Source organism: Xiphias gladius, chromosome 7, assembly GCF_016859285.1.
Source record: "Xiphias gladius isolate SHS-SW01 ecotype Sanya breed wild chromosome 7, ASM1685928v1, whole genome shotgun sequence".
Lineage (NCBI taxonomy): Eukaryota > Metazoa > Chordata > Actinopteri > Istiophoriformes > Xiphiidae > Xiphias > Xiphias gladius.
This window is the reverse complement of record NC_053406.1, coordinates 9,146,020-9,162,841: the sequence shown is the minus strand read 5'-3', so window position 1 is coordinate 9,162,841 and position 16,822 is coordinate 9,146,020. Positions and strand designations below refer to the sequence as shown.

Here is a 16,822-nt window from a genome sequence, read left to right as displayed (position 1 = left end):
ATTGGCTTCATGAACCCACATAATGTGGAAGTAAGTGCTTTTTTCCCAAGTATCCAAAACCAGTCAGATTTAAAACTTCATTAAAAGACTGATTCCCACACCTGCCCCTCAAAAAGTCAAGGCACACTCTTTTGTTAAAAGTACAAAGGTTAAAAGTCTTGATTAATGTGGCTACATAGTTGAATACAAGACCAACGTGATAAAGTAATCTGCCTTCATTCATGGTGGAATTAGTTTTTTTAAAATCTTAGGACAGTGTTTAACAACTTGTTCATCATGAGCGCCTGCTTTGTTTTATTATTGCAGTCAGATCCCAAGTAGCCTCCTCTCTGTTTTATGGCATGTTTTGAAAATATATATTTTTTCCACTAATCAGAGTTCCTCAAACATTTTTGTGCCAATGAGGATGTGTGTTCTTTGTAGTTAACTCATTACCTGAAGCCCAACTGCAGGTCTGAGACCACTACATTGGTCTAAAGCAAAAGGTGCGAGTGTCGTCTAATTTATACACAGCACACAGCTTTTCAGCTAGGAGGGGAAAAGAGTGCACAAAAATCTTGACACAGATCAGTTCCTACTGAGAAGACAGTGGGAACTACTAAATTATTCCGCTGCCTGGTTAGTGGACGTTTATTAGCGACATCCTTAACTTATCATGCTCTTAGCTGCCTATTAGACAGTTTGACACTCGAATTTTAATTTCATACTTTAACATTTCTTGACCAAGATCTTAATATTTTTCAGCATAGGTCCAAAGTATTGTGCCATTTTCCTGGATGTAACCTTTGATAAGCATAAAATTCTATCTACAATATTATGAACACATTGTTACTAACAAGAAAACAAACTGGTTATAACAATTACCAAACCAGCAGGGAAACCAGTTAAAGACACATGAACAGTAGAAGACAAATACACAGATTACATTTTGTCTTTATGGTTTTTTATTTCACCTTTCATTACAAACAGGAAACAAACAGGAGAACCTGTAAGACAAAAAAAAAAAAAAAGGATTGTACATCAGTTAATGCAGCTACAAAAAAAACTGAAGGATATTATAAAAAAGCACCGATGCAGATGTAGTTTCAGCTGTTGTACCTGATTATGCTTTCTCCGCTGCTGCCTCCTCATCTCCACCCTTGGTGTTACGTGTGTAAATCAGCTGTGCTCTGTGTTTGGACACCAGTTTGATCATGCCTGGAAGACAAAACAGGACCATGTTCCCTGTCAGCATATTCTCATTTTGAACCACACATTTACATCAACCATGTCATGTGCCACTTATTTTAGTCAGTGAGAACTGCAACACTGACCAGTGGATGTGTGCAACATTTCAAGTGTCACTGAAATTGTGCTAGTTGGATACATATTTTATGTTTATATCTTATTACAAGAGAACAAAGAGTAAATATAGGCAAAAATATTTGTTCCATGTCATTACTGTAGCTTACATGCAAATGACGCTGCCTCATTTATGGGACAAACAACAGACTTTCATTTATCAGAACAAAGCTTCATAGTCTGGCAAAAACGTGTTTATGCTTCACATAGATTAAAGCAGTAACAAAACAAGCGCGTGTGTGTGGGGCTTATGAGACAATGGCACCGAGTTCCATCCTCAATACACTTTTCTATATTCTAAATCTAAAAAAAGAAACCAAACAGAACAAAATGTTATTTTGTTACAGATGGCAAGTTCTATATAGTGAGACACCAAAACAAGTTCACCGTTAGTAAACTGAACTGTCTGCCTGACATCTGGTGGGATACACAAAAGTACTACATCATTAAAATGTTGTAATGTCACTTTTGTTGTACCCTTGCTCTTTATCTAGCAACTTGTACTATGAATATTTTGAAGAGGAGAGTCTAAACGATTTCAAAAGAAATGACAAACAATGTTGCAGCTATGATTATTTATGTTAGCAGTAGTCACACTAAACAACTGATAGAACCACTACACAAGCATGGTACCTAGTGTGTGGGCATTTATAAATATTATGCACAGCCCGCGAGCAGTGCTGATGACTGCGGGGCATATTGATGGGATGAGCTTAATGTTGCATGACATTACTATAGATGGCAAAACGTGTTGTATTGTTGGTGCCCCTAATGCATAAGACATGTATTCTTGTTGGTGAGGTTACTTGGAAGATCAAAGAATCAAAGAAAACGCTGAGCCAAGTTCTCATTTACAATCTCTGATGGACTTTTCTGCAAATCCACTTATTCAGGGCAATAAATCAATTATTGTAAAGATATGCAGCCATCTAATTTTTCTGCTTTGACTAAAATTCCACTCTTAACCAAAATAACTTTACTGGACATAAAAATCAAACAGCTTTTCTGTTGGAAATCCCAAGAGATAATCTTCGACATCACCCAGTATATTAAATTATTTAAAAACATGGGCAAATTTACTCTGTACTCAACAAATTATTTCTTAACAGATGGTAACCATCTGTAATCGGTCTCATCTACATAATATTAACTATATTTAAAATTTGACTAAATCATCTAAATTTTTACCTACACCGCAAGAGTATATAAAACCTAACAAAAAAAAAAACGTGGTTTAATGTATTAACCAGTACACCACACCTTGACCTCTCTGCCAGCCCTACTATGTCAGACTATTTCCTAATGATAAAGCCCTACAAAAATAATGTGATTCAGTAGGACACAGCCCTTTTTTTGAGGAGCTGAAACGGTGAGGTTCACCTTTGGCGAGCAGTTCCTGGAGGGCATTCCTGGCCAGGGAGCCACGGATCTTCAGCCTCTCTGACACAACAGCGGGGGTGATGAGCTTGTAGTTGGGAACTTCTTTGTACAGCTTGTCGTAGGTCGCCTTGTCGAAGAGGACCAGGTTGTTGAGCTTGTCCCTCACTTTTCCCTTGGACCACTTCTGCTCAGAGTAAAATAAAGAAGGTTTCAGTGTGTGTGGACTCTTGGTGGTGCAGAGGTTAGTCAGGACAATTATTTAGGACTCATATCAAATATAAGAAGGACAGATTTAACCACTGCATTACCTTCTTTTTGGCTTTGCCTCCAGACTTGTTGACTGGGTCCTTGTCCTTCTTGGACTTCCCAGTGTCCTTCTTCTTGTCTTGCTTGGGAGGCTGAAATCAAAAGACAACAAGTTATAACTCTTCAGACTTGACACGCAGACTGAAGCTGCATGTGGGGGTCTGGCAGCACCTTTCTATAGGCATGTGCTTGTGAAACACAAAAACGCCTCTACAATAAAGTAATGAAGACAAAAGTGTCTGGATAGTGGACACAGCCAGCAGCCTGGGATTAGCTCGGCTGGCCGGCACGGGATGGCCTCGTCTGCGTCTTCAGGGAGCGTTTCTAGCCTCGCAATTAGCATTGCAGATTAATGACAGAACATTTCTCTAGTTCTTCAGCGCTAGCGAAAGGTATACCTATACATATATACTATGCAGCGTTATTAGGAACAACTTTATTCGGCTCCTCTTCTGTAACCACAGTGCGGCATGAAAGCGTGGTGGCATTAGCAAGCTAGCTAACTAACTAGCCAGCCGCTAAATGCATAAAATGTATTAATTAACTATTTCATTCACACTCTCTTGTGACAGCATAAGAAAACATAGTCCCTTCGGAATTTATTCCGAATAATTGGGACTCAAGTGGAGTTTCAGAAACACGCGCAATTTTTAATTTGTTTCGATAAAAACGTGTAGTAACTGTCCTCACCATGTTTCCTCGTCAAGATGTCGGAGCGAAAGGAAGTTCACCCGTGCAAGAGCCCCTTAGACAACCTGTATATGCGGAAATGGGGCGAGGAATTATGGGAACTTGAGTTTTTCTAATTTTTTTTTTTTTTAGTAGTTTTTCTTGATTTTGACCATTAATATTGGCTCACCAGACTGTTCCACAGCAGTTTTACCGGTACGTAAATCATCAAAAACGCAAACTGGGCGAGTAAGAGCTCAATGACAGTTTTCTAGTCTTTTTTGACACCGCCGAGGTCACATGACAGCGTTGTCAGGACGTTGCAAAGATGGTGATCTTCAGTGTGTATTTGGTGAACAAGGCTGGAGGTTTAATTTACCAATATGACAACTACGTCCCGAGGGCGGAGGCCGAGAAAACCTTTAGCTATCCTTTAGATCTGGTGCTCAAACATCACGATGAAAAGGTCATCGTATCGTTTGGACAACGCGACGGAATCAGAGGTAACGTCTCAAACCTAACGTGAGCATGTTGTTTGCTCGTTTTACCTGTTAGCTTCTGTGTACAAAAAGACTGTAGGAGACCGCAAATGTGGTAAAAGAAAAAAAAAAAAGGCGGAAAATGAAATGAATCAATGGACCAATCTATGCTAAGCGCTTTATCAGATTGCTGTCATTTGATTGGCTTGCTATGGACTAACTTATTCCTGCTGCTGAGCCTTTGCAGTCTGCCTCTATGATACTTCATTTAGCGTTTAGACAAACCTTATTGTATCCTGTGGAAATTCGTTAGGGTGTTCTGTGGTGTAAGTATTTGCCCTATAGGCTGCACGACTTTTCGAAATCTGGTATTTGTCTTTAAAGTGTGTCTTGATCTGTGTATGATGTAAGTCCCGTTGTCATTCTCCAGTGGGACATGCAGTGCTGTCCATCAATGGAGTCGATGTGATTGGAAAGAACACGGCAGAGGGAAAGGACATCCTTGAATACTTGAAAGATCCCTCAAATTATCCAGTGTCCATTCGATTTGGACGGGCACGGCTGAGCTCCAATGAAAAGCTGATGCTGGCATCCATGTTCCACTCGTAAGTTAGATCCATGTCTCAGGGATGGATGGATGGATGGATGGTGTAGTGGAGCCAGATTCAAGAGCCAGACCTATGGGTCTGACGTGTTTCAAAACATCAACTCCCCTTTTTTTGTGTTGTTTTTTTTTCTTTTCCTTAGGTTGTTTGCTATAGGTTCACAGCTGTCCCCCGAAGTTGGCAGTTCAGGGATCGAGATGCTAGAGACAGACGTCTTCAAACTCCACTGCTTCCAGACTCTCACGGGTGAGTGGTGTAAACACTGTGTCATTGCTGGTGAAAGAACGAACTATTTAAGTACCAACAGTGTCAACAACAATAGTTTCTCTAACTTGGTATTGATAACTAACTCTCATCTTTTTCACTGTTTGTCCTGTCGCTGTTCTATCAGGGATTAAGTTCATTGTGCTGGCAGACCCTCGACAATCTGGCATTGACACGCTGTTGAGGAAGATTTACGAAATTTATTCCGATTTTGCTCTTAAGAACCCGTTCTATTCTCTGGAAATGCCAATCAGGTAATTTCACATTTCAGGAGAAGATTATGTTGTCCTCCACCTTGTTGTGTTCCTATGTGTCTTAAAATTAGTACTTGTTACATTCCGGTTTACATATCAAGTATCCAATGTCTAACACCCACACATCCCGTTACCTGCTTTCTCTGATGTCGCTGTGAATCGGTGTGGTTTTTTTTCAGGTGTGAACTCTTTGATCAGAATCTGAAGAGTGCACTGGAGATTGCAGAGAAAGCTGGCAACTTTGGAGCCGGATCTTGACCCAGAGGGGACTAAAGAGACAACATGAATCTGCCTGAATGCTAATTTCTCATCACAAGAGATTTAGTGAATTACTAAGACTGTAGACCTTGGTGAGGGAAATTGAGTGGATTTTCTTTGTTACTCTTGACTGGGATTTGACACATTGTAAAAACATAATATTTTGTAAATACTAAAAGATTAAACTCACGTGTGTTAATATTTCACATTTTGTTTGTTTTTGGTTGCATGTATACTGAATTTCTGTGTGATCTAATTGTAGTCTACTGAGCATTGAGCATAAACTATGAAAAGACTGAAAAAACATAACAACAAAGTATCATTTATTCAAGCCTTTGACTGTTCTCATAATGAAGACCACACATTGTGTTTTCCTCAAAAAAAAAAAAGATGAGCATTGTATTGGTGTTGTAATTCCTCCCATGATTCATTTTTTGCTTTTTTTTTAAAAAAAAAAAAAACAAGAATATTGAATAATATACCAGTTTCTGAACCAGGTTCCAGTTTTGTCCTCTTGTCACTGTAAGGCTTCAGCGGCCTTAAGAGCGAAAATATTTCTCTAGTCGTGTTTTTGCCATATTCCATTACATGACAATACATAATGTGTAGTAATTTATGTTCTGTTGTTGGGTTACCGATGCAGTGTTTACAGACTGTAAATACTGTATGTCGAGAAGCACCTCGCAAAACAGGTTTTTTAAGAAGAAATGCTCAACCTCTGTGAGCTGTATGACTGACTGAAAAAAATACTGCGGTATCAAAAAAAACAAGAAAAATATGAAAATACAATGATGACATAAAATATTCAGTTTTTCTCTGGATGCAGAGGATGAGGTGTAATGATGTTTTAGTGGGTCTTCTTGGACGCGTGACCCATCTTGGTTCGGACGTTGCGCAGCAGGAAGAATCCAACAGTGGTGACACCACAGATGATCTCTGCTACCCAGAAGGCCATTTCCCAGCCGTGGTGCTTGGCAATTGTGCTAAATGGTAGTCCAGACAGGAAGCCACCAACTGAGGAGAGCACAAATGGACACGTTCACTCCAAGGCTTCGAAATTATAAAAAGTGTAGTGCATACATTTCACTCTCTGAGTTATTTAAGGCTGAATCTGCTACACCAAAGTCACTGTCCTGTGGAGAGCTGTGGGGTTTAGCATCGTACAATATATAAACTAAACTGAGTAAAAAGTATCACTAGGAGACTACTGGTATGTAGTTGTATCATTAGTGTAAAGGCATTTTGCAGTTGGCAACAGCTTGTACAGGCTCCATATGTATAACTGGCTTGAAAAGCAATCAACTTACTGTTGGCCATCAGGGCAACAATGGCGTGTGATGTCCCACAGTAGTTGGACGGGGCGCTCTCATTGGCTATAACCCCAAACAATGCTATTGGTCCATAAGAGGAGAAACCAAAAGCAGCACCCAAGCTGAGAATCCACACCTGAATGTACAGACGACATGCAGTGTGCTGCATTCAAGAATATCTCAGTAATTCATTTTTGCCGAGTGGAATGTCAGTATTGGATACCTTTGAGCTGTCGGGAGTAACCGTGACTCTAAACAGATACATGGACACAAACATTCCAGCCATCATGCAGATCAGGATGAAGTGGCGGGGATTGCCATAGATTCTCATGCCTTGCTGTACAAAATATAGGAATATACAAATACATTAGTTTTGCTGACTATAAGCAGATTCACATATTAAATCTACATTGGTTATGAACTAAAAAATCAGATGCTGACTAGTCAGTTAAGTGTGTTTTTTACAGTTTTTTTTTTTAATTGTTGCAAAAATTTCTTTCGGTCACGAAATGGAGATGAAAACGCGTAGACAGGTTAGACGCTGCCTCCATGAAGGTTATGGTGCAAAGCCCGTTATCCTTCTTTACAAGTGATCTTGTATTAATGGGTGTTATGTGCTGGAAAGGAACTGGAAAAGGCAGTTCCGGTGTACGTAGCTGATTGTGGAGGCAAATTTGTAGAAAGATTATCATCATTTTCCACATTAAAAAATAAGCAGGTATAGGCCAAGTTAGTATGACTTTGCCATGATGTGGGAAACAGTTCCAATCAAAGCTGTTCAAGAAGTATTGTTATGTAGTATTAAGTATTTAAAATCACTCAGATGTGTACAATATGCAAACTCACTTTGGCCACAGCTTTGTCAGAGATGTAACCTGCTGCGAGGCTGCCCAGCAGGCCTCCAACCTCCAGGGCACTCATGTATGAGCTACCTATGAAGACGAATATGGTGATTCACAAGAAATAATAAGCAATTTCTCCAGAGAAATGGGAGGTGTTTTCTCTTTCCCTCTGCCATACCCATGAGTGTAGACTGGCCCTTGTCCTGAATGAGATACAGCTGCCCCCAGTCCGTGCAGACCGTCTTCACCCCGAAAACCACCAGGTAGGACACAGATAGCAGCCACAGGTAAGGTGACAGCAGAAACTCAGACAGGGTGCTTTCATCACTGGAGGGTCCTGAACAGGAAACAGGCAGAAGAAAAATTATTATCACATATCCTGTTTTTTTGTTTTTGTTTATTTGTACACCCCCTTTGTATGTATCTGAATCATTAGCGTCAACACTAACAAATACGTGTCACATAATATCCCCGTGACCGAGGGGATATTAATCAGATTAATGCATTAAACATCACCACACGCACCACTTTCTCACTTTGCCAGTGCATGAGCGAGACACAGCTCACGCAAGTGGCATGTGAGGGGCACACTGGGTACAGAGTCCACCAAGTCACTGACCTTCAGTCACAACACAAGAGGCACATGCTGTGCAAAAACACACACACACACACATCTGGACAATGCACAGTTATGTGTTAACTGAGTATCGACCATATTTAAAAAAGTATACTGTGCCTGATTCATTCACTGTGGATAAGACCTGTTTATGATTGTTATCGAAATGAAGAATTATTATAAGTCATTCGGCAAAAGTCTGTCTCACCTCCTTTGCTCTTCTTGGCCTCTATATTGGGCAGCCCCACATCCTTAGGCTCATTCTTGATGACCAGCAGACAGAGAAAGGAGACCGCCAAGCAAATCATTCCCGAGACTGAAAGTATCGTCCTCCAGCTGTAAGTCTGGGCCAGCACTGTGGCAATAATGGGGCCCAAGCTGCCAGCCAGATTCATGCTGCAGGAGAGAACTGCCCACCATGTCCCAAACTGAGAGGGCTCAAACCACTGACAGCAGACGAGAGAAATAATGTCATGAAATAATAAAAGCACTGACAGTTGGTGTCATTATCTTACCTTTGGTATACAGGAGGGTTAAAACAATCAAACCGGTGCGCCACTGATCTGACAGCAGGTAACAACTGAATGACAGTCATTTTTACAGTTTCCATGTTGCATGATGTAACACACGACAGGTCAGTGAGGTCAAACAATGGAAGGAAGAACTCTTCACTCATACTCTACATAGTTTGGTTTAACCTTTTAGGCTTACATGGATTGCAAACGTCCAAGTTACAACCACTACTGGTGAATATTGAAGAACACAAAGACTATTCTGAGGTCAAGCAAAGTATGGTTTCATTGCAAAGTCAATTAAGTTATTAAAGCCCCTAAAAACATGAAGAAAAAATTAGGATTTAGCAACATTTAATCAAAAATGTGTTAACAGTTGTGCGATTGTTTGGTTATGGTGCCAGGCTACGGTCAAATTTGATAAAACCACACCCACACAGTCCTGATGAAGTAGATTATCAGTTTTTTAAAATGTTGAGGTCGTAATAAAATTTACCTACCGATGTTTCTTTCTTGCCATTTACTTTGATTGTTGCTTATTTTGTCATGAATCTGAAGAAATGGTTTGTGCTGCCTTTTTCATTCTACCATTATGTCTTCATTTCTTATTTAAATATAACATTCAAGACAAAGAAATTCAACAACTAAGTAACTGGTGATGCTCCATCTGTAGAATGCCTCTCTGGCCTTGATTACAGGAAATATTTTCTAGAGGAATACGGAATTACTACTAATATAACAAAGGAGCAAGGATATGAGTTTTCAAAAAATAAAAAAAATCCTTCCCTGATCAAAAATGTAACTTCTAATAATTGTACATTTTGCAAAAGCTACCATTTAGACGTTAGAACAACTTTTCTTTTGTTGCAGGCTTTCCTCAGTCTTGTTGGTCAACCATTTTTTCAAAAAAGCATTTCAAGCTTCTAATGCGGCAATACCTTGTTGAGAAAACTGTAAACAACGTGGTTTTACTTGGAATATATATATTTTGTATTTCAGGATTTTGAAAATGAACAGGCCGCATTAGCAGAGGACCAACTGAACCCAGTTCAAACTGTTGTTCCCAGGGTCATGATAAGGTGTATTATGGTGTCTATTTATTCCTAATAACACAGTAGAGAAGAAGAAAAAGAAACATCTTGAATTAGATATCAGTACACTGCAGCATGATATACTGGCATGTGGCTCAGGTACCTTCCGCAGCACCCTGCCACAGGGAGGCCAACCGAAGCCCTGGCCAAGGCCGTTGAGAAACCACAGGGCGGAGAAGACAGCGACAGTGGAGGACCAGGAGAAGACCACATTGATGCCTCCCACCATGAACAGGCCAATGGAGAAGAGCCAGCGGGCGCTGATCTGATCCGACAGCACACCGCTGATGAACTTACTGATAGCATAGGCCAAAGACTGACTGCTGGTGATCATGCCTGAACCAAGAGAGGACAGAAGAGGAGAAGATCACACTGAGCAGATGACACCTTTAGCAAGATTTTCTGGTCCTAAAAATCACAGATATAGAGTTCTCTGTCAAGCACACAGATAATTTGTAATACATGATAAGAGCAGACCGTTAATCTAGAGTCTGGAAAGAAAAAGTGAAATATATATGAGCATGTGTGGAAGGTAGTCAGGGGTCATGCTTATAATGTTGACATTTTAGGGGTAAATAATACATCCGCCTTTGGGTCTTTACAATTTTCAAGTTTAAAAAAAAATTAAAAATTTATGACTCTTAGAACAAGGCATAGGGTTTAATTAAAGATGCTATCTATGCACTGTAACAATCAAGCATAAAATCAATGCAAAACCAAGTGTCTCATACCCAGATCATCCTTATCCAGCTTAATCTCTTGCATTAGAGAAGGCATCACAAAGGAGAAGGTCTTTCTGTTAAAGTAGTACAGCGTGTAGCCTACAAACATGGCCAGAAATATAGTTCCTCTGTAGTATCCATAACTTGGTTTAGCCATGATTGTTGATTGCAGATAGTCCTCCAAAAATTGAGAAAAATATAAATCTGTCCGTTTGACAGACTTCTGCTGCCTGTGACAGTGAACTTTGCTTCAGGATCCACTGTACAGAAGCAGCTGCTTACAAGTGAAGAGGTGTTTGCAATCAGCGGGGGAAGTTAATGGTCAACTTCTCCACTGCAAATGTGATTTAATCTTGGTTGTTACCAAGTGCTGCGGGTCAGCCAGAAAAGGACCTGGAAAAGGACGTCAATCAGTTTGTGACATCAACACTGTATATGATGTGCTGTTTCCTTTTGGCACCGATTGGGGTCCTTATACTTGAACAGTGACCTTGGTGTTCTTTTCCTCTGCTGCTGTTTGTCCAGCGGAGGATGTTATGGAAGGAGTATTCAGACTGATGTGGTAAATGATTCACTGGGGAGTCCAACAGTTACCGCAGACCAGGGCGAGGCTCCTCTCCAGGTGAGGGGGGTGTGTGGACTGCGGTGATCCTCAGCACAAAAGACCTAACAGACAGAAATATAGAGGCAACAATTCAGATTGTGTCTGTTGCTCTGCTCAAATGTGTACAAAGTTGCAAGAGAGATTACACAATCACTGCGGCTTTTGGCCAAGCGGATCTCATGAAAACATGAAATATCACTGAAAACATGAACAAATAACTCATCTATCTCAGTGAAGTTCAAGTAAAGCTAAAACATTACTCTTATAATAGATCAAACTTTACAGCAGCTACTCCAGTGTGTAAAATGTGAAGTATGCAACGTTATATTCCTCAAACACAGTATTTAGTGGAAGCAAAGCAGCTACCTCTGTATGTCCACCTCCTCTTTTCTGTGCAGGAAGGCTATCCGCCTGACTGCTGTCTGCGTCGTGGACTTATTCGCAAAATAACTCCATGTTTTCACCGCTGAACAGCTCATTATGTCGAGGCAAGGGAGGAGCAGGGTTGCCAGGTCTGTGTGACGAAACCAGCACAATGGCCAATCGAAACCAGCCCCGAAACCCAGAACTCAACATATGCCTCTGCCAAACCTCAAACGCTGCTTTTAAAGTCCATCAGCATTGCTGTCATTGCCAAGTGCCAGGCGGCGGAGGGCATTACAGCACGTCGTGTGTTTCTGTTTACGTGCTGATCTGGAGTCAGTTTGGTAGGACTTGGGTATACATCAATTATTTCATTTAAAGTATGCCTTTTATTTATACAAACTTTTGAAGTAATTTGCTTGCAAAATAAGTCTACCCAACCAGCGGATAAAAAATTCAACCCGATTAAAAGTAGACAAATTCCGGGAAGACCGTGGACCTGGCAACCCCATGGAGGAAGAGTGGAGTATGTGAAGTTTCCGCATCATGTGGATTAATTGACGCGGTCCAGCCACGAACGCTACTAACGCAATGCAGTGTGTTAGCTTGCAGTGATGTTATTAACCGTAACCCCTGTAAAATAAATAAATAACGCCAATGTCGAACCCATGTCAATTTAACATGTTGTAATTTGTGTAAGTGTTAAACTTTCGCCAGAAAAAGTAGCTAACGTTAGTTCTTAACAATCATGGTGTAGTTACAAAGCATGTAACTGAAGAAGTTAATATACCATTTTTAAACTAGGCGATCAGACCTGACGTTGTCTCTCTCGTTTATGGCTCCTGTTGTTTTTTCTATTTGCACACCAAAACCCGTGAAAACGTATGTATAATAACACATTTACGGCATTGTTACACTTTGCGGTAGCCTGGTTAGTTGGTCATAGCTAACTCTTGGTATTATTTTCATTTCATCACAGAAACGACAGGAGCCCCTCCTCACATTCGTTCCCATGGCAACAGATAACAAACATATTCAAAAATCAACCGTAGCCACGTTTACGAGTAAACGTAAACCAGCTAAGTTTATATGAAAAAAAAACGTTTACCTTGCATTACGAGTCTTTAAAACAATAAAATAGAAAAGTTAGCATTAAACAAACTTTAATTCAGACTTCATTCACCGTTGACCTGGACTCCAATAACCGAGGACCATGGTGAGCGTTAGGTTTTAAATAAGGCGTAATACCAGGCCATATAATATCCCTTTACACACGGCTGCTAAATTCTTGGTTTCGTTGTAGTTAATAGAGGACGGTTATGTATGTTATGTATGTTGTATATGGTGGTAATGTTAATCCCTGTAGAGACTAGCATCCAGTTCCACGACCTCGAGGAGCAGCTCTTATACCCGCCGGTACCGCACAAAGGCGTCCACCTCCCAGGTGGACGAAACCCTGTTTGGGAGCCCAAAACCGGTGAGTGATTGTGGCACATATTGTACCCTACCATAGACAATGAAATGGCAGTTGTGTGTGTGTGTGTGTGTGTGTGTGTGTGTGTGTGTGTGTGTGTGTGTGTTTTTTTAATTTTTATTTCTAATGGCATAACCAGTGCTCCCGGGCTTATAGCATCAGTTTGTAGCCTCGGTGTGAATGCGCTACAACGTACCTCGTTCAAAAACCAGTCATGGTGTGTCATGTCTGCAGTTGCACGGGTGGAGAGATCACAAGTTATGAGTGGGTTTGTGAGATGTCGCTAACTAACTCTGTCCAGATATCACCGGACAAGCCTGGAAACTCAGCCTCTAAGGCCAAGGACCAGTCCCAGAAGAACCAAGAAGCAGAGACTGTTCAAATCATCACCAAAGACCTCATTCGCCATCTCAGGTAGCCTAGCCCTCACTGACAGACTCCAAACATTTGCTCAGTGTGTCTGTGGTTATGAAAAGTGTGATGCACACATTTTAGTGGATACAATTTGCGCTGCTACATTTAACTTCCATATTAGATACTGCAACTTTGAAAGTGGGTGATATGCTTAGCAAGTCACAATATCATACAGGTGCTGGCACTACAGTAGAAATGAGACCCAATGTGGACATTTAAAAAACATCTCAACGCCTGTTGTTTTGTCAGGATCCCATGGAAGGATCCTTCAGGAGAGTCAATCATTCTTCCATCAGCTGAGTTTAAGCGGATCACCTCAACATCCCGAGTTCTCACCAAGGACGAGAGGGAGTCCTTGAAGGAGGCTTATCAGAGGAAGAAAGAAGAAGACATTGTAGGAACAATGAAAACTCCAACCAAAATGGTCCTGTAACTTTTAGATTAAAATTAAGAGAATAAGCACGTTTTTTTTTGTTTTCCTCATCTAGAAAGCTGCAGAAGAAACGAAGCGCCAAATCTATGAGGCAGACCTGTCCCGTAAAGGGAACCACGCACTGACTGAGCTTGAACTAGAGGCCCAGGACCATGCACAGCACTTGGTGGAGCGGGCAAACGCCTTGAGGATGGAGCAAGAGGATGAGATCAAAAAGCTCAACAAGGTAGAACATTTTTAAATGTGCCTGAACTTGAACTCATCGGTCATTGGCAGAGCTTCTGATTTTTTTGTACGAACAAAGTGCGCTTGAAGATCAGAACTTCTCTGTGTGTGGGTCCCCCTCAGCTGATTCTGGATGCTCAGTGCCAAGCCACCCGTGACGCCCAGATCCAGGAGAAGAAACAGATCCAGGTGGAGCTGTCAGAGGAGGAGAAGCGTCTGGATGCCATGATGGAGGTGGCGCGCCGCAAGACCTTGGAGACCGTGGAGCAGATTGAGGAGCTGCGCAAACAGCAGAGGATCAGGTAAAGGGACCCCTGCTGAGAAATACACAAAAAGTCATTCATGGATGATTGTATGCATGAATTATTATTTATTAACCTGATGGCATCTTTTTGTAGGGAGGGGAAATGGTTTGCCTTTAATTAGTTTGACTCAAAAAAAACCCACTGACTTCCTTGTCATATAATCCATTTTCTAATCATAGACTACTGGTGAGCAGTAAAGACAAAGGGCTCCCAGTGTTGCGTCGTTATCTAGTGGTGTGTTGTGCTTGTGTTACTTTCCAGTGGAATGCAGCAAATTTACGACCAGATCCAGCAACGTCTGGAGGAGAAGCAACTGCAAGACGAGACAAAAGAGCTGGAGAGACAGCAGATAAGAGAGAACCAGGAGAGATTGAACCTGGGAGACCTCAAGGTGCGGACACAGCCCACGCAGAGAAAATGCACACACAAAAAAAGAGAAAATACACATACATGCTCAGAGGAATATGCAGCCACACACACCATACACTAGCACTGCGGTCTGTTTCTTCTCTGACTGGTTGTCTTCTTCCAGGCCCTGGAGAAGAAGAGGGAAGAGCAGCAGCGTCTGCGGGAGGAGGTCATGCGTATCAATGCTGAGACCCTGCTTGCCAAGGAGCAGAGGAGAGAGGACGAGAAGCTGGCTGACATGAGAGACATGGAATACATCCGAAACAAAATGGTCAGATGAGAGCAAGTTATTTCTGTAGACGGAAAAAACAGTTAGACAAACTCTTAATACAGACAAAGTTCATGCCTGTGGAGTTCAGTTCAACAATTGTCAGTATTCACATGAACACATTTTTGTTTTATTTCATCATTATAATACTATTTTCCTTTGCAAGTGGGTTGTTTTTTACATTGACATTCATGACCTCTGCAGGAGCGGGAGGCTGAATACGAAGCAGAGCAGAGACGAAACAAGAAGGAGAAAGAGTTGGAGATTGCCAGGCTGAGAGCCCAGCAAGAAAAAGCAAAGGACTACAAGGCAAAGCAGGTCAGGAATAAAACCACCAGCTGACTTTGAAAAGCCATAAAAGTGGTATCTGCTCAATTTATCCCTATTGCAGATTAAACTACTCTAGTCACATTTTCAAGGTACGTACCTTCCATACAGATCCATGGGAACCAAAGCGTTCTGTGTGTCCTTATCTTGTGTGTCTGTCTATTTGGAAGGATTCGCTCCGTGCTCAGAGGAACCAAGAAATTACAGACAGAGAATGGAGGAGAAAAGAGAAAGAGCTGGCTGTAAAGAAAGTACAAGAGGAAGAGATGCTGAGGGCGACTCGCTTGGAGCAAATTCAGTGCAAAGAGCACTTCCTGTCCATTGAGGCTGGCCGGGAGAAGGCAGAGTTTGAGAGGGTGCTGAAGTAAGAAACTTGATTTGAATATTTACTTTTTCTGAATATTTTTCAAGTTTTTATATTATCAAATGACTTTCCCTTAAGATTCTGAGTAAGAGGAGAATACCACTTACAATCTAAAGTAGGATGGATCAATGAGTGTAGTAAAAATGCTCTTAGTATTCAGGCTTTAATATGTCTGTTTCCATTTATACGTACTATTTTACACATTCAGCTATACCATTTTATTTATATTGATTTTCCCTGCCACTCCTACCTTTCTCCACAAAGGGTGCAACAGGAAGGAATAGTCAAACAGATGGAGGAGGAGGAGAAGCAGCGCCAGAAAGCGCTGCGTCACTCAGAGTCCATCCGACAACAGGTGAAGGAACGTGAGCTCTCAGCCATAGCCAAGCGCAGAGAGATCTTCAAGGAGTCTGATCGGCTGATCGAAGAAGCCCGGCAGAGACGTATGCGCCTCAATGAGATTAAAGAGAAGAAGCTGAAGGAACTCAAGTAAGTAGAGGAGGGTTAATAAACCTCTCTTGTGGCTGATATTTTGACATGACTCATATATGGAAATACAAGGTCACTCTAATGTGAATATATCTTAACTGTATAAACCTGATGTGTTTGTCAATTTGCAGGGCTACAGGGCTCTCTGAAAAGTACTGCAGTGACGTGGAAAGGAAGGCAAGGGACTGCATACTCTGATTCATTCACAGCCAGATTTAAATGGTGTGAGGCCCTCATCTGGTACGTCTATCACGTTTTACAGGGTCTCTTTAAGAGGAAAGAAAACATTTCAAATACTGATGTAACCTAAACGTATACAAGAATGTACTGATAGAGGTTTCTGTTGCACTTTCATTATTGTTTAATAAGCTTTTGATCATTAGAATGCACGTTTTAGTAGTTTATGCTATGGCTCTGTGTGCGGAAGCACCGTATTCCAAAACAAATAAAGTGACTTTTTGAAACATTTCCAGTACATCACAAATTCACTCCATGGGAG

General features: G+C 41.2%; 4 protein-coding genes across 5 annotated transcripts; 2 read left to right on the top strand and 2 right to left on the bottom strand.

The window, feature by feature from the left end:
* Window positions 1-871: 871 nt before the first annotated feature.
* Window positions 872-3,788, bottom strand: rps25 (ribosomal protein S25). Its single transcript, XM_040130575.1, has 5 exons — window positions 3,718-3,788; window positions 3,030-3,119; window positions 2,722-2,905; window positions 1,099-1,197; window positions 872-986 (listed from the first exon to the last, which is right to left on the bottom strand). Exons 1-4 carry the CDS (start codon window positions 3,718-3,720, stop codon window positions 1,103-1,105), a joined length of 372 nt encoding a protein of 123 aa, XP_039986509.1. The 5' UTR covers window positions 3,721-3,788; the 3' UTR covers window positions 872-986; window positions 1,099-1,102.
* Window positions 3,789-3,845: 57 nt separating this feature from the next.
* trappc4 (trafficking protein particle complex subunit 4) lies at window positions 3,846-5,762 on the top strand. The gene is made up of 5 exons (XM_040130574.1): window positions 3,846-4,199; window positions 4,606-4,780; window positions 4,923-5,026; window positions 5,172-5,298; window positions 5,478-5,762. Exons 1-5 carry the CDS (start codon window positions 4,025-4,027, stop codon window positions 5,554-5,556), a joined length of 660 nt encoding a protein of 219 aa, XP_039986508.1. The 5' UTR covers window positions 3,846-4,024; the 3' UTR covers window positions 5,557-5,762.
* Window positions 5,763-5,859: 97 nt separating this feature from the next.
* Window positions 5,860-11,915, bottom strand: slc37a4a (solute carrier family 37 member 4a). The gene is made up of 9 exons (XM_040130573.1): window positions 11,620-11,915; window positions 10,659-11,315; window positions 10,031-10,263; window positions 8,533-8,770; window positions 7,887-8,045; window positions 7,713-7,798; window positions 7,090-7,203; window positions 6,864-7,002; window positions 5,860-6,570 (listed from the first exon to the last, which is right to left on the bottom strand). The coding sequence occupies exons 2-9, from the start codon at window positions 10,804-10,806 to the stop codon at window positions 6,404-6,406; spliced, it is 1,284 nt and encodes a 427-aa protein (XP_039986507.1). The 5' UTR covers window positions 10,807-11,315; window positions 11,620-11,915; the 3' UTR covers window positions 5,860-6,403.
* cfap45 (cilia and flagella associated protein 45) lies at window positions 11,783-16,759 on the top strand. Of its 2 annotated transcripts, none has more exons than XM_040130571.1 (12): window positions 11,783-11,971; window positions 12,983-13,093; window positions 13,392-13,504; window positions 13,754-13,898; window positions 13,993-14,163; window positions 14,286-14,464; window positions 14,729-14,858; window positions 15,000-15,146; window positions 15,348-15,461; window positions 15,641-15,834; window positions 16,099-16,323; window positions 16,455-16,759. In XM_040130571.1, exons 1-12 carry the CDS (start codon window positions 11,789-11,791, stop codon window positions 16,519-16,521), a joined length of 1,779 nt encoding a protein of 592 aa, XP_039986505.1. In that variant the 5' UTR covers window positions 11,783-11,788; the 3' UTR covers window positions 16,522-16,759. The 2 variants fall into 2 exon arrangements, with proteins under 2 accessions (XP_039986505.1, XP_039986506.1); XM_040130572.1 differs by having other exon boundaries at window positions 11,907-12,832; window positions 16,455-16,753.
* Window positions 16,760-16,822: the final 63 nt, after the last annotated feature.

Coding starts and splice junctions, on each gene's coding strand:
- rps25 (XM_040130575.1), bottom strand. Junction 2,906..3,029: donor GAGGCAAAGCCAAAAAGAAG/GTAATGCAGTGG, acceptor TACTCTGAGCAG/AAGTGGTCCAAGGGAAAAGT. Junction 1,198..2,721: donor CCAGGAACTGCTCGCCAAAG/GTGAACCTCACC, acceptor TTTGTCTTCCAG/GCATGATCAAACTGGTGTCC.
- trappc4 (XM_040130574.1), top strand. CDS start 4,025: ATGGTGATCTTCAGTGTGTATTTGGTGAACAAGGCTGGAGGTTTAATT. Junction 4,781..4,922: donor CTGGCATCCATGTTCCACTC/GTAAGTTAGATC, acceptor TCTTTTCCTTAG/GTTGTTTGCTATAGGTTCAC. Junction 5,027..5,171: donor CTGCTTCCAGACTCTCACGG/GTGAGTGGTGTA, acceptor CTGTTCTATCAG/GGATTAAGTTCATTGTGCTG.
- slc37a4a (XM_040130573.1), bottom strand. CDS start 10,806: ATGGCTAAACCAAGTTATGGATACTACAGAGGAACTATATTTCTGGCC. Junction 10,264..10,658: donor GCTGGATAAGGATGATCTGG/GTATGAGACACT, acceptor CTCTTGGTTCAG/GCATGATCACCAGCAGTCAG. Junction 7,204..7,712: donor CTGACAAAGCTGTGGCCAAA/GTGAGTTTGCAT, acceptor TATTTTGTACAG/CAAGGCATGAGAATCTATGG.
- cfap45 (XM_040130571.1), top strand. CDS start 11,789: ATGGCCAATCGAAACCAGCCCCGAAACCCAGAACTCAACATATGCCTC. Junction 11,972..12,982: donor GTCAGTTTGGTAGGACTTGG/GTATACATCAAT, acceptor TAATCCCTGTAG/AGACTAGCATCCAGTTCCAC. Junction 15,835..16,098: donor GAGTTTGAGAGGGTGCTGAA/GTAAGAAACTTG, acceptor TTCTCCACAAAG/GGTGCAACAGGAAGGAATAG.